Raw genomic sequence first — 14,407 nt, 5'->3', positions numbered from 1 at the left:
GGAGGCGTTTTTGGGGGAAGTGAGAGAGAGATGAGAATAGTTCCCTTTTTATAGGCCCCCACTTCCCACTTGCTAGGGTTTTCCTCAAATTTTAAAAAAAAAACTTATATTTTTTTTGGTCCCCAGAAACTTACCTTGGTGGAGCAGCTGCTCCGAATCAAGAACAGCCTGAGACTGTTCTGATTGAGTAACTCGGGGTTTTCTGATTCTTATCCTGCAAATAAATTAAAAAGAAACACAAAACAAAAATCTAAAAGAAATATTTACACTCACCAGTGGGTTGCTTCCCACCAAGCGCTTGGTTTAAGTCACTAGCTTGACTTGGTTAGCTTGTTAGGCTAAAGAAAGATCGCTTAGGGGAATTTCTTCACCCTCTGCGATTGTTGCCTCAGCAAGATATAGCTTTAGGCGTTGACCGTTGACAACAAATTCCTCACCTTTTGTGTCCAGCAACACAACAGCTCCGTAGGGGCGGACCTCTTTAATGGTGAATGGTCCGGACCATCTTGATCGCAGCTTTCCAGGGAACAGTCGTAACCTGGAGTTGAAAAGGAGCACCTGATCTTTAGGCTGAAAATTTTGGTTGATTATCCTCTTGTCATGATAGGCCTTAGTTCGCTCTTTGTAAATCTTTGAGCTTTCATAGGCGAGATGCATAATTTCTTCCAGCTCGTGGATTTGCATGGATCATCTTTCTGCTGCTGGTTTGATGTCGAAGTTGAGTAGCTTCACAGCCCATGCTGCCTTGTACTCCAACTCAACCGGCAGGTGACAAGCTTTACTGTACACCAAGTTGTAGGGAGTGGTCCCGATTGATGTTTTGTAGGCTGTTCTGTAGGCCCGGAGAGCGTTATCTAGCTTGAGCGACCAATCCTTGCTAGTGGTGTTAACTGTTTTCTGCATAATGCTCTTGATCTCTCTGTTTGAAACTTCCACTTGACCACTTGTTTGAGGATGATATGGCGTGGCTACCTTGTGTTTCACGCCATTCTTCTTTATAGACCTGAAAAGATCATGTTGATGAAGTGACTTGCCCCATCACTGATGACTACTCGTGGTACCCAAAATCTTGGAAAGATTATGGTTTTGAACATCTTAATCACCACCTTTGTGTTGTTTGTGGGACCGGCTAGTGCTTCCACCCACTTAGAAACGTAGTCAACTGCCACCAATATGTACTCGTTCTTGAAGGATGGTGGGAATGGGCCCATCAAATCAATCCCCCAACAATCGAATACTTCAATTTCAAAGATAAAGTTCTGAGGCATCTCATTCCGTTTACTGATATTCTCTTGGCGCTGGCATGAGTCGCACCTAGAGATGTAAGAGTGGACATCCTGGAACATTGTTGGCCACCAAAAACCGGCTTGGAGAATCTTGGACACGGTATTAAATATTGCAAAGTGCCCTGCATAAGTGGAGCCATGACAGTGAAAAAGGATTCATGTAATCTCACCCTCTGATAAACACCGTCGGAATACTCCATCCTTGCAATTTCCGTACAAGTATGGCTCATCCCAATAGTAGTGTCTTGCGCCTCTTAGAAATTTCCGCTTATCATTACCAGTGAATTTGACTGGGTCTTTCTCAGCGGCCAAATAGTTGGCAATCTCAGCAAACCATGGAAGATTGAGGTATTGCTTTTTTATCGCACAAACAAGGTGTTCCAGTACGCTGGAGCAGTCTGAGCGGAGCGGTTCTTCTGTGATACTTCTGAGACTGATCGAGTAGACGTGCTCGACTGGAAGGCTGTCGTAAAGGGTTGTGTCTTCATCTATCTTCATTCTGGAGAGGTGATCTACGACGCCATTCTCGATGCCCTTTTTGTCCTTGATTTCTAAGTCAAATTCTTGGAGCAATAAGATCCATCGGAGCAGCCTTGGTTTTGTATCCTTCTTTGTTAGTAAGTATCTCAACGCCGCCTGGTCCGTGTGTACTATCACCTTGGAGCCAACTAGGTAATATCTGAATTTTTCAAAGGCAAAGACAATTCCCAGAAGTTCTTTCTCTATAGTTGCATAGCGACATTGAGCTTCGTCTAGTGTTCTGCTAGCATAATAGATCACGTGAAGCTTCTTATCTTTTCGTTGGCCGAACACTGCTCCGACCGCAAAGTCGCTTGCGTCAATCATGATCTCGAAGGGAAGCTCCCAGTCTGGTGGTTGCACAATGGGTGCACTGACTATAGCTCCTTTGATCGTGTGGAAAGCGGCCAAACAATCGCTATCGAACTCAAATTTTGTCTCCTTGCAGAGCAGTCTAGTGAGTGGTCTTGCGATTTTGGAGAAGTCCTTGATGAACCTTCTGTAGAAACCAGCATGTCCGAGGAAACTCTAGATTTCTTTGACGGAGTTTGGAGGCTGTAAACTCATCATCACCTCTATCTTTGCTTTGTCCACTTCGATCCATTTTTATGAGATTTTGTGACCAAGAACAATCCCATCTCGCACCATGAAGTGACACTTCTCCTAATTCAACACTAGATGCTTTTCTTCAGACCGCTGAAGGACCCTGCACAAGTTTGACAAAAAGACAGAAAAGGAGTTCCAATTGACGCTAAAGTCATCCATGAAAACTTCCATTATGTCCTCAATTAGGTCAGTGAAAATAGACATCATGCACCGCTGGAATGTCGCAGAAGCGTCGCACAGCCCAAACGGCATTCTCCTGTAGGCAAAGTTCCGTAGGGACACGTGAAAGTCATCTTCTCCTGATCGTCTGGGTGAATGGAAATCTGAAAGAAACCTGAATAACCATCTAAAAAGCAGTAATATGGGTGGTTAGCCAATCTCTCAAGCATTTGATCAATGAATGGAAGTGGGAAGTGATCCTTTCGCATAGCCGCATTTAATTTTCGAAAATCAATGCACATACGATGACCGGTTACTGTCCTAGTAGGTATCAATTCATTCCTTTCATTAGCAACCACAGTGATCCCACTTTTCTTAGGAACTACATGAACAGGACTAACCCACTTACTATCAGAAATCGCATAGATTACACCAACTTCTAGAAGTTTCATTATCTCTTTCTTAACAACATCTTTTAGATTTAGGTTTAACCGCCTCTGATGTTCTAAAGAAGTCATCGATTCTTCTAGATGTATTCTATGCATGCATAAATTAGGTGAAATACCAGGAATATCTTCTAATGAATACCCTAGTGCCTTGCGGTATTTTCTCAATTCACACAAGAGTTTTGCAATTTTCACATTATTGAGCTCGGAGTTCACAATGACAGGATATGTGGAATTAGGTCCAAGAAACGCATACCTGAGTCCCGCTGGGAGGGACTTTAATTCGATCTTTAGAGCCTTGAGTTCGCTTCATGAATCATCGAGCAGGCTGGCCAGTTTCTTCCCTTGTTTAGGAGCAGTTGCTCCCTCTGGTAGAACCTGGTTGCTCTTCTCCCCCAGACTTAGGAAAGCGGCCATCTTTTCTATGCTTTTACTCGAATCTAGCATCTTCTCGTACTCATCAGCATAAACGTTGCACGTGTTCTGCTCAGACTCGGCTCGGATCAGAGCTACTTCTAAAGGATCATCTGCTAGGATTTCTTCAATCATCCCTTCTTGAGGGGTCAAGGCGGTGTTCTCATCGTCAACCGTGAAGTTCTGACCATCTAGCATAGGTCGTTTGAGCAGCTCGTCCATCTCAAACTTCATCACAATATCTCCTAGTTGGAGATCGATTCTCCCATTGTGCACATCAACTATTGCACCAGCTGTGCATAAGAAAGGTCGGCCTAGAATGAGAGGGTCTTTTGGTTCATCTTCGAGCTCCAGAACCACGAAATCCGCTGGAACAGTGGTGTTGCCAATTTGAACTTGCAGGTCTTCGAGAATACCTACTGGCAACTTGACTGATCTGTCTGCGAACACCAATGAAATCCTGGTTGGCTTAAAATTGGTTAGTCCCAAACGTTTTGCAACTAAGTAGGGCATGAGATTCACACTGGAACCTAAATCACATAAGGAGCAGGCGAAAACTGTTCTTCCAATCAGAACCGAAAGAACAAATTTTCCAGGATCATCCAATTTCCTGACTGCTCTGTTTTTAAGGACTGTGCTGCATTTTTTTTGAGACCATCATGATATTGCTGTCTGCAGAGATCTTCCCAGAGATCAGCCCCTTCACAAGACTGCGCATTGAAGGAATCATCTGAATTGCGTCCATGAGAGATAACTTAACAGTCAACTCCTCTAGCATCTTCTTGCATTTCAACTCTTCGCAATCCTTGCGTGATTTCTTAGTAGGGACTGGGTAGGGAAATTTTGGAGTGTAAACGTGAGTAGGAACAGGCTGATCTTGCGTCGTACGAGCTACGGGTTCTGTGACAGTTGGCTGTTCCGCGTCTTGTTCGTCGTCGAGAACGTCCTCAAGTGGAGGTTGTTCTCCATCTTTCTGTTTTCCCTTCTCTTTAGAAGTGAGCTTCTTGGAGACAGGATCTGGGAGATGTCTCCCACTTCTCAACTCGACTGCGTTACAGTCCTTGGGGTTCTTGTTTGTTTTCCCAAGGAGTGTTCCCTGTTGCCTTTTGATTGTTTCAGCAGTTTGAGCGATCTGAACATCCATCTTCCTTATGTGGCTTGCTGCAGCATCATATTTGGAATTTAATTCTGGGAACATGTTATCCATCCGAGTGTTGATCTCGTTGGTAACCTGGTTCAGTGCTTTTCCTTGAATCTGCTGACCCTGCAAAAGTTGTTGCATCATTCCCTTCAGTTCTTTTGGCGGACCGCTCGCGGTTGTAGGAGCAGCATGCGGATTGTTCTGCCTGTTCTGATACTGGTTATGAGCTTGGCTGAGGATGAACATCTTTCCATTCTGATTCTGAGGGTATGGCTTCTGATATCCAGGGTTCTGGGACTGATTTCCCTGAGATCTGTCGTTGGGATTGTCTGTATTGGTTTTGTATGAGAAAAGATGTTGGTTGTTCCTCACATTAGGTTTGGATGAAAATTCTTGAACTGCCAACCCTGACCATTAACGTAACTGACCTCTTGCTGATTTTCTTCCGATGTCCCGGTCTCTGCTGTAGCATCAGTAGTACATGGTTCCTTGGTGGCTTCTTCCATGACATAGATCTGATTTTGATTGTTCTTGAGCAGCTGGTCAACCTTGGCGGCGAGGTCATCAATCTTCCTAGTGTCCATGCTGTTCACCTTCTTAGAGTGGTCAGCCTGCTCATTTTTGTTGGATGAACTAGATGCCATGTTCTCTATTAGCGCGTGAGCTCCTTCAGTGGTTTGGGTCATGAAGTCTCCATTGCTCGCTGCATTTAGAGCATTGCGGAACTCCCAATCCACACCATCGTAGAAGATTCCTAGGACATGGTCATCGTCAAACCCGTGATGAGGACACTCTCTGAGGGTATCATTGAACCGTTCCCATGCTTCATTAAACGGTTCGTTAGCGAGCTGCTTGAAAGAAGAGATCTTGTTCCTTAGGGCAGCCGTTTTGGCTTTCGTGTAGAAGTGACCCAAGAAAGCTGCTCTAACTTGTTCCCAAGTAGTTAGGGAACCTGTAGGTAATGACTTAAGCCATCGTGAAGCCTTGTCCGCAAGAGAGAATGGAAACAACATGCATTTGATGAAGTCGGGTGGGATGCCGTTTGCACGTGTGAAACTGGAAATCTCTTCGAAAGCTTCGATGTGTTCCAATTGTATCTCAGCTGACAGTCCATGGAACATCTTTCTTTGGACTAGATTGATCATGCTGGGTTTGATCTCAAAATTCGCCCTTTGACATGGCGGTGGAGCGATAGCAGAGCGCGTAGCAGGGATGTTACGCGGTAAGTTCCTCTCACCGATTAGAACAGGTGGTTCCTGCTGTGCAGCCAGTTGCTGCGCTGCAATTGTTTGCTGCATCTGTTGCATCTGCTACTGCATCTGTTGCATAGAAGCAGCGAGTTGCTCTGGAGTGCCGAAGTCACCCATTGTGGCGGTATTTGGCCTTTGTTGACGGTTTGCTCTTTCTAAACTTGCAAGTTCCTGATTTGTAAGCGAAATTAATTCCCCTTGTGTATTGCTCCGAGTATGTCTACTGGTCATGCACCTGGATCATTAGCTGCAAAAAGGATTAAACAAGTTAGAGGTTTTAGACTAAATAAATAACCAAAAATGAAGGTAAAAAGCTGGTCCCCGTCGCAACGGCGCCAAAACTTGATACACTAAGATTGGTCTTTGTCTACTTTCAAGTTAACAGTGTAGTTGTAATATCTTTAGATTCAATTCCAGAGGACCAGTTCACACTTTATCTTTATGGGATCAGAATTAAGCTAAAACAAAAGTGGGGCTTTAAAGAAGTAAAGTAATGTAAAGAATCAAGTAACAAAGTGAGGTTGTTTTCGAATTGATTAAAGGCGCTAGTCTAGGGTTTCTTCTTCAGGTAAGGAAATCACAAACCAAGAAATTATTCAAGTCCAGTTTATACAAGTCTAAACTCGGATCACTCAGATTGAAACAACCCACTGTCGTGGTGTTGATTCCTTTGCAAATCGGTCTTGATGCTTAAACTCTCGTTTGGATCAAGACGCGATAGCAAGCTTTAGAGATAAAGTCCGATATGTTCACAATACACCCTAATATCTACTCTTGCTGACTAGGGATGCAAAGCTCATTCAAATCATATCAAATTATCAACCAACGGTTAGCTAAATTGATTAACCCTAATTCACGCACTAAGTGATCAGTTCAATGCGAGGAATAAGAACAGATATGAATGTAGGCAATATTAAGATGACTTATTTATGCTTCAGCTCACGAATCCAAAACCCTAGAACCCTACTCAGTCATAACACAAGAATAGAGAAGCATGATTTCTGAATAATATTGCATGTAATAGATAATAGAAATCAGAGGGTTCAGGATAATCTTCTCTAGGAGATAAATGAAGCCTTCTCCCTTACAAGTAACAATCGCCAAATCACAAAGCTCTCTAAAGTCTTTTTTGCATAAAAACTAAGGTAGGTAACAAAGTAAATAAAAGAAGAATATATATAGGAGCCAAAGGCGGCTGGAGGGAAAAATAGGGAAAACTAGGGAAAATCCCGAAATAGAATCTTTTATTTCCTGAAGTATCGGGGAATAGGCCATCGGGGTGCTCCACTCATGCAAGAACAGTCTGCCTGACTGTTCTGGTTGTGAAAACCTTCAAGTCAGGCTCTTTTCTTCCTTCTTTCACTCCAGACGATCATTCTTCTCATCTATTAGACTCTCAGACCTGTAATGACTCAAAGGGACTAGAAAGACTCGATAAAACCTTGAAAACTATTAGTAAGACATACATATAATGTGCCAAAAACACAATATATCAAGTAGGCATGATTCGGTCTTGTGGCAGCTAAGTAAATCAGTCTCCCAACGAGTCGTTTATACCTCTATGGATCAGCGAGTAATGGCAAAATCAATCTCCCCAACTGATGGTTTGGCTCTTTGAAAAAATCTATCGGCTTCCCACCTAGTAAACCAGTATCAGCAATAATATCCAGACAATACTTCCTCTGTGATAAGTAGATACCCTCAGGATTTCATGCAACTTCCAATCCAAGGAAGTATTTAAGTTTACCCAAATCTTACATATGAAAACAACTACTCAAATGTGTCTTAAACTCTTGAATAACCTCACTTGAATTTTCTGTCACCATAAGGTCATCAACATACACAAGAACGTATAAGTGCACCTTACCACGAACCAATGAGAATAATGAGTAATCGACCCTACTCTGTTTGAATCCATAACCTAAAAGTGCCTTCAAAAGCTTTGCAAACCAACACCTTAGAAACTATTTTAGCCCATACAATGATTTTTGCAATCTGCATACCACTCCTTTCTCAGAGGAACCAAAGCCTTGTGGTAACCTCATATACACCTCTTTCTACAAGTCTCCATGAAGAAATGCATTATGTACATCCATCTGATGTAGTTTCCAATTTTTCCCAGCTGCAATCTGAAGTAGCAACCTAACCGTAGTCAACTTTGCCACTGGCGCAAATGTTTCTGAATAATCGACCCCTTCCTTTTGTCGATTACCACATGCAACCAACTTTTCTTTATACCTTCGACAGTCCCATCTGCATTAAACTTAATCATAAATACCCATTTTCATCTGATAACCCGCTTACCTGGTGGTAACACTCCAACCAGCCAAGTCTTATTTCGTTCTTAAGCCGCAATCTCCAATCGCATTGTTTCCCTCCATCGTGGATACTTCATAGCTTCAGCAAATGTGTTAGGTATCACTCCTTCTGTTATGCTCACCAAAACGCCATGTATGACTCAGAAAATCAATCACAGTTCACAAAATTTTCAATCCCATATTCAAGTCCAGTTTGTTGGCTCGTAATCGATGACTTGATTGTGGTATTGCATACATAATTATGAAACTTTACTGATGCTTCTTTTCTTCTCATTCCTCTACCCAAAACTACTTCCTCAAGTGTTACTGTTGGACCATCTGCAACTGTCACAGGTTATCTCAGTTCTTCCCCCTCAATATCTGGTTCCTCCTCCGTCGGTGTCACACATGTTTCAGGCTGTGTTACACCCTGCAATCCACTATCTTCTGTCTGAGACACATCATGTGTTACACTTTCATTATTATGTGTTACATCCTCTACAATAACACCGGTATCAACAACCTTTGTTATACCAACAACATCAATATCATCAACCAACGGTCTGAAAACCTCAGAGATATCTACGCTTCGTTCTCCTGTTGTTGTAGATACATTTTCATAAAACGGGAACTCGTCTTCAATGAATGTAACATCTCTAGAGACAGAAAATTCCCTAGTTTCAAGATCAAACATCGATCAACCTTTCTTTCCATAGAGATAGCCCACAAACACACACTTTCGACTTCGGCTAGCAAACTTATCTCCATGTCTCTTCTAATCATGGGTGTAAGCAAGGCAGCCAAATACTCGGATTTCACCATATGAAGGAGCTTTATCAAAGATGACTTCATAAGGACTCTTTTCCTTAAGTACCTCAGATGGACTTTTATTAATAAGATATGTAGCACTGAGAACACATTCATCCCAAAACTCAACCGGTAATTGCGCTTGAAACCTTAGGGCCCTAGCCACGTTCAGGATATGTCTATGCTTCCTTTCCACTCTCCCATTCTGTTGAGGAGCGCCTACACACGAAGTTTGGTGGATTATGCATGTGCTCTAAAAATACTCTTTTCATTTGCATCAATTCAGTACCATTGTCGCTCCTCACTATCTTCACCCTCATGTTGAATTGTCTCTGAACAAGAGCAAAGAAATCCAGAATAGTCTTCACAACCTATGATTTGTCTTGAAGCAAGTATACCTACACAGCTCTAGAATAATCGTCCACAATCGTGAGAAAATAATTGGCTCCTGAAAAACTTGTGTCCTATATGGTCCCCATAGATCACAATGTATCATCTCAAAGCACTCCTTGCTTTTATCTTCACTTAAAGGAAACTCACTACGACACTGTTTTGCTTGAAAACATTTATCACAACCAGATATATTCATATTGGTACGATCAACCACCGGTAGCCTCCTATCACTTTCTCAGAGGGATGACCCATCCTCTAATGCCAAATTCCTATCGACTTCAGCTTGTCAACTTTCTTCACATTCATGCTTTTCTGAATACTTTGAAGAAAATATAATCATCTTTTCTTTCACATGTTCCAATCGCTTTCTGCTAGTGACAATCATACATCAGACACCTCGTCTTATCAAACAATACCATGCAACTTATCTCATTAATCATCTGTGATACCGATATCAAGTTACAAAACCTGCTTCAAAGTCAAAGTCTTTGTTAGCACGAGACTACCTTTCTTATTGGCCAACACAGTCTTCCCATTCGGCAAACCCACCATACTCGGCGAAACTGGATGTATATTCGTCAAGGTGTGTAACACCCCGGTCATGTGGTGTGACACACCACTATCAATTATCCACTCATATGCACAATTCATATCACTGACATGATTTACTGATTCCGGTCTACCTTCCAACATTAGCACCATCTTTTCCCATTGAACTTTCGTCAGTCCTGTTAATTATTTTATTAATTTAATATTTTATTAAATTTTAAATGAATATTATTTGGCGTAGTGAATAGCAACACACTAAATTTGGTGTGGTAATTTAGCATTACACTTAACTGGTGTGATATTTGGTAGTTGAGTTAGAAAATCTATATATATATAATTGGTTTTTTCTCTTCTTATGACATGTAGAATGAGAGTTTGTTGACATGTGTCCTCATATTTTTTTTTGTATTTTAAATCCTTCTTCTCTTAGATTATTGAAATTTGCTCCTTTAATTTCTAATTGTGTACTATCTAATCTTTCTCACACTTACTAGTCCCTAAAATTCAAGAAATAAATAAAATAATATAAATATATTTAAAATATTTAATTTATTCACAACTAAAAATAGCATAACCTTTCACCATCTTATTATTTTTACTAATTTTTATTATTTCATTTACAAATTATATATTTATTTCACTATTAATATCATAAGATAATCAAACTAAGAATACGAATCTAGAGCACCAACGCAAATAACCAAGAAAGCGGACCAGAGGAAGAATAATAATCGAAAGGACAAAGCCACCAAGAAGCAGGAACATATATGCCTAAAGCACCAGTATCACAATCAGTAGCTAAAATGTAAGAAACACATCACAAACTAAATAAGAATATACAAGACGGTCATGCAAGTGAAAAACCACAAAGTTCTGGATATAAGGGATCAAAGCTCCAAGAGACTAACTCCTCACATCTATACCAAAGGAAACATGGAAAGAAAAGAAACAACTTGAGAGAGGGAGAATGGAAGACAACCACCGAGAAATCAGAGACTAAACTTGAGACCAGAAATAACCTTCCAAGCCCACATAGCATACACGAACGAAAATATTATCCAAACCTCGAGTGGCAAAAACGGTGAAAGGGAGAGCCACCAGGGATGCGATGAAAGCTGCAAAGAGATGCGAGAATAGAGAAGGAAAGGGAGACGAAACGAAATCAGCAAACTATGGAGCCGTCCTCGAGCTATGAAAGAGAGCATAAAAGTCAGAAAACCAAAAACTAGATTTTGAAAACCAAGACGAGCAGAGACTATCAACGGTAAGCCAACGACGAGGAATACAACATAAAAAATGACTAAACTTTGATCCAACCACGGAGATGCAGTTCCTAACATCAGCTGAAATCTAAGGAAGAAGAGGAGCAGTTAATATTGACTAGAACAGCCTACAATGCCGTGAGAATCAACCGAAAAACTGAAAACTCATAAACCCGATCTACAACAAATACTATATAATCTCACAGGTGAAGAAGGCAAGGAAGAACAAGAGAAAGAGGTGAGTCTTTTTCCGGAGATGGTGAGAAGCACCGCACACTAGAACGGTAACAAAATACATAGACGGTGATGGCTCAAGGTCAAAATATGGGAAGAGGGCAAAAAACATCTTAAAACTTATAATTTTCAAAAATATGAAAAATATAATACAATATTGACGCTGAAACCGTTAATCTTAGAATCAACAAAGTTATTAAAATTCAATATTCTTTTACGTTAGAGGCTCATTTCACTACTAACAAAAACTATACACATAACAACACATTATTCGAAAAAACAAACACAAAATATATTAACCTATCACCTACTACTACATAACACACTAAAAAGACCAAATAATGATCTAAACAAAAAAAACCGACAACATAATTACATTATCCAAAAAATCATGCTCTTAGCAATAATAAAAACAATATTCCGCGCTTTGCGCGGACACCCCCTTTAGCGTTTTAGTGTTAAGTTGAAAATTATCTTACTATGTTTTTTAATTTAAGTTGTTTCAAAAAAAAATTAATATAAATTGTTTCTATATTTTGTTGAAACTTTTGTATTTATTAGAAACTGTGTGATCATTTAAGTTATGTTGAATTTTTATAATTGTTTAAGTGATATTTTATCTGTATTCAAAATGATGTTTTAATTTTTTGTATTTAAAATGATGTTTTAGACTTGAATTAATGCATTGGTTTAAAATTTAAATATAAATTTAAAATGTAAAAGTATGAATGGTTTGATATTTATTCGTAAAAACTAATAAATAAATACAAATAATTATGATTTCTTAATACACGTAAAAACTTAAAACATCAATGTTCTATATACAAATGGAATATTTTTTAACAAGTAATATTTTTGACATTTAGATAAAACTACTAGCATTTTAAAATAGATGGAATATAGTGTTATATAGCGAAAACAGATTCACTTCGAACCAAATTAAATACATTTAATCGATTAAGGCCGTTTAGACTAACTTATCTCTATATTTTGCTGTTGATATATTCTAATAAATAAACGATGTCGCTACATATTTTTACAATGAGTTTTACGATTACAGTTAAGCAGATGGGTTCACAGCGTGAAACGTGTAAGATTCCATAACAGAATAACAAATTTTGATTCCCTCTGTTTAGTTGTAGTCTCGGTCCCGCTTTGCTTTGTTAAAGTTTCTGTTTAGTTGTATTTTATGGGACAACTAGGGAAATACCCTCAGAAGGAGAGTAAATTGGGAAAGTACCACGACGAGACATAACTCGAGAAGGTGATACCATTTATCGCATGTGAAGACGAAATTACCCCTAGTCCATCGTACAAGGGCTGGTGTACTGACATCAGGCGTCAGAAGGCGTCATAAATCAATCGTTTTTTGTACACCTCATATGGCAATTGCTAACCACACATTTGTTTTTCTCATATTTACGGTTATATCATTAAAAAAAAAGCTATGGAACGACGCGGTGGTTGGTCTGCAGGTTCATCTATCCTGAAGCTTCACTCGTCGTCTTCAACTACAACTGCCGTCGTCTTCGTCGTTCTCTCATAGCCGTGTTTATTCTCACCAATCTCAGCCACTGCGTCTCCTCCACGATTTTTCATCTTCGTCAATGTTCGAACTTCTTCCTCGTGGTTCAAACCCGACAATGAGTCGAAGGCGTAAAATCTTCCACGACGAAATTTCTTGTTCAGGTCGTCTCAGCTCCTTTGTCGTCCTCTGAGCCTTCGCCGTCAACAGAATCAGCCTCGCCGTCGCAAAAGCTTGATGAGCAACAATGGCCTGAGTTTTATTTATTGCACATATGACCCTCCAACTTTGCCTATGTTCTCCCTTTGACCTCAACACTTTCGGATTTGCAGATATAACCTCACGAATTTGACATGAGACTTTTATTTGTGAAATATAACCCTTTTGATTAATTGCAGAATTAATCTCTAGGATTTGATTTATGTCATTCTGGTTCCGAAGTCTTAAAACGTACACATTAACCCTTGATTTTTCCCAAAATTTATCAATTGTGCATTCCAAACCCTGTGTTATGCCAATGAAAACTCTAATGCAATATATACACCTAATATGCAATCTAATTATAGAAACGAATTAAAATGATATGCTAAAAATCTAAATATACAATATATCAATACATTGTTGGAGACATGATTTATTAGTAGATATTTGATTTATTATTTGATACATACTTTGTTACATGATACACATATTATGGCCAAAGAATGAGTATTCACTATTATGTATGTTATTGATTTTCTTAACATCAGACAAATAATTATAACTCGTTAACAAAGCATGTAGTTGTTACATGGTTTCGTAGATGTTATAAATTATATTATCGTATAAATTTACTAGTTAACAATTACTTCAGCATGTAAGCAATATTTGTAATAAGCACATCTGATAAATGTTAACCAATAGAAAGAATGTTAAAAGAAAATTTTAAAGTTAGCCATAATACATAAACGAGAAAAAAATTAAAAGAATTTTTATAATTAACAATAATCCATAATGTATGACTCTGAGACATTCTTTGAGTCTCTCCTTACAAAACTATCTATTAATGGCATGAAGAATTGCCCAAGCGCCCCTGAAACCACATAATAGTCGGATATCCACTATTTATGTATGTTATTGATTTTCTTAACATCAGACAAATAATTATAACTCGTTAACAAAGCATGTAGCTGTTACATGGTTTCGTAGATGTTATAAATTATTTTAGCGTATAAATTTACTAATTAACAATTACATTAGCATGTAAGCAATATTTGTAATAAGCACATCTGATAAATGTTAACCAATAGAAAGAATGTTAAAAGAATATTTTATAGTTAACCATAATACATATTGTTAAACGAGAAAAAAATTAAAAGAAATTTTTTATAATTAACAATAATCCATGATGTATGACTCTGATACATTCTTTGAGTCTCTCCTTACAAAATTATCTATTAATGGCATGAAGAATTGCCCAAACGCCCCTGCAACCACTACAAGAAAACAACATGGATACTGAGGGAAAAAATCGTCGGAA

The 14,407-nt window shown here is 39.2% G+C and overlaps 2 protein-coding genes across 2 annotated transcripts; both read right to left on the bottom strand.

The window, feature by feature from the left end:
• Positions 1–2,493: 2,493 nt before the first annotated feature.
• LOC106336792 lies at positions 2,494–3,088 on the bottom strand. Its single transcript, XM_013775736.1, has 3 exons — positions 2,875–3,088; positions 2,556–2,734; positions 2,494–2,511 (listed from the first exon to the last, which is right to left on the bottom strand). Exons 1-3 carry the CDS (start codon positions 3,086–3,088, stop codon positions 2,494–2,496), a joined length of 411 nt encoding a protein of 136 aa, XP_013631190.1.
• Positions 3,089–3,325: 237 nt separating this feature from the next.
• Positions 3,326–5,878, bottom strand: LOC106336783. Its single transcript, XM_013775726.1, has 3 exons — positions 4,978–5,878; positions 4,064–4,900; positions 3,326–3,960 (listed from the first exon to the last, which is right to left on the bottom strand). Exons 1-3 carry the CDS (start codon positions 5,876–5,878, stop codon positions 3,326–3,328), a joined length of 2,373 nt encoding a protein of 790 aa, XP_013631180.1.
• Positions 5,879–14,407: the final 8,529 nt, after the last annotated feature.

The sequence above is a fragment of the Brassica oleracea genome, chromosome C1 (genome assembly GCF_000695525.1).
Source record: "Brassica oleracea var. oleracea cultivar TO1000 chromosome C1, BOL, whole genome shotgun sequence".
Classification (NCBI taxonomy): Eukaryota; Viridiplantae; Streptophyta; class Magnoliopsida; order Brassicales; family Brassicaceae; genus Brassica; species Brassica oleracea.
Note: the sequence above shows the minus strand (reverse complement) of the source record. Positions and strands in the feature narration are given on the sequence as shown.

Excerpts from the sequence above, each read along its gene's own strand:
- LOC106336792 (XM_013775736.1), bottom strand. The coding sequence starts at position 3,088 with ATGACTTCTTTAGAACATCAGAGGCGGTTAAACCTAAATCTAAAAGAT. Across the intron at positions 2,735-2,874 it reads TAGGACAGTAACCGGTCATC|ATTTCCATTCACCCAGACGA; the intron begins GTATGTGCATTG and ends GGTTTCTTTCAG.
- LOC106336783 (XM_013775726.1), bottom strand. The coding sequence starts at position 5,878 with ATGCAACAGATGCAGCAAACAATTGCAGCGCAGCAACTGGCTGCACAG. Across the intron at positions 4,901-4,977 it reads CAGTTACGTTAATGGTCAGG|ACAATCCCAACGACAGATCT; the intron begins GTTGGCAGTTCA and ends AAACCAATACAG. Across the intron at positions 3,961-4,063 it reads CTCAAAAAAAATGCAGCACA|GTTCCAGTGTGAATCTCATG; the intron begins GTCCTTAAAAAC and ends TATGTGATTTAG.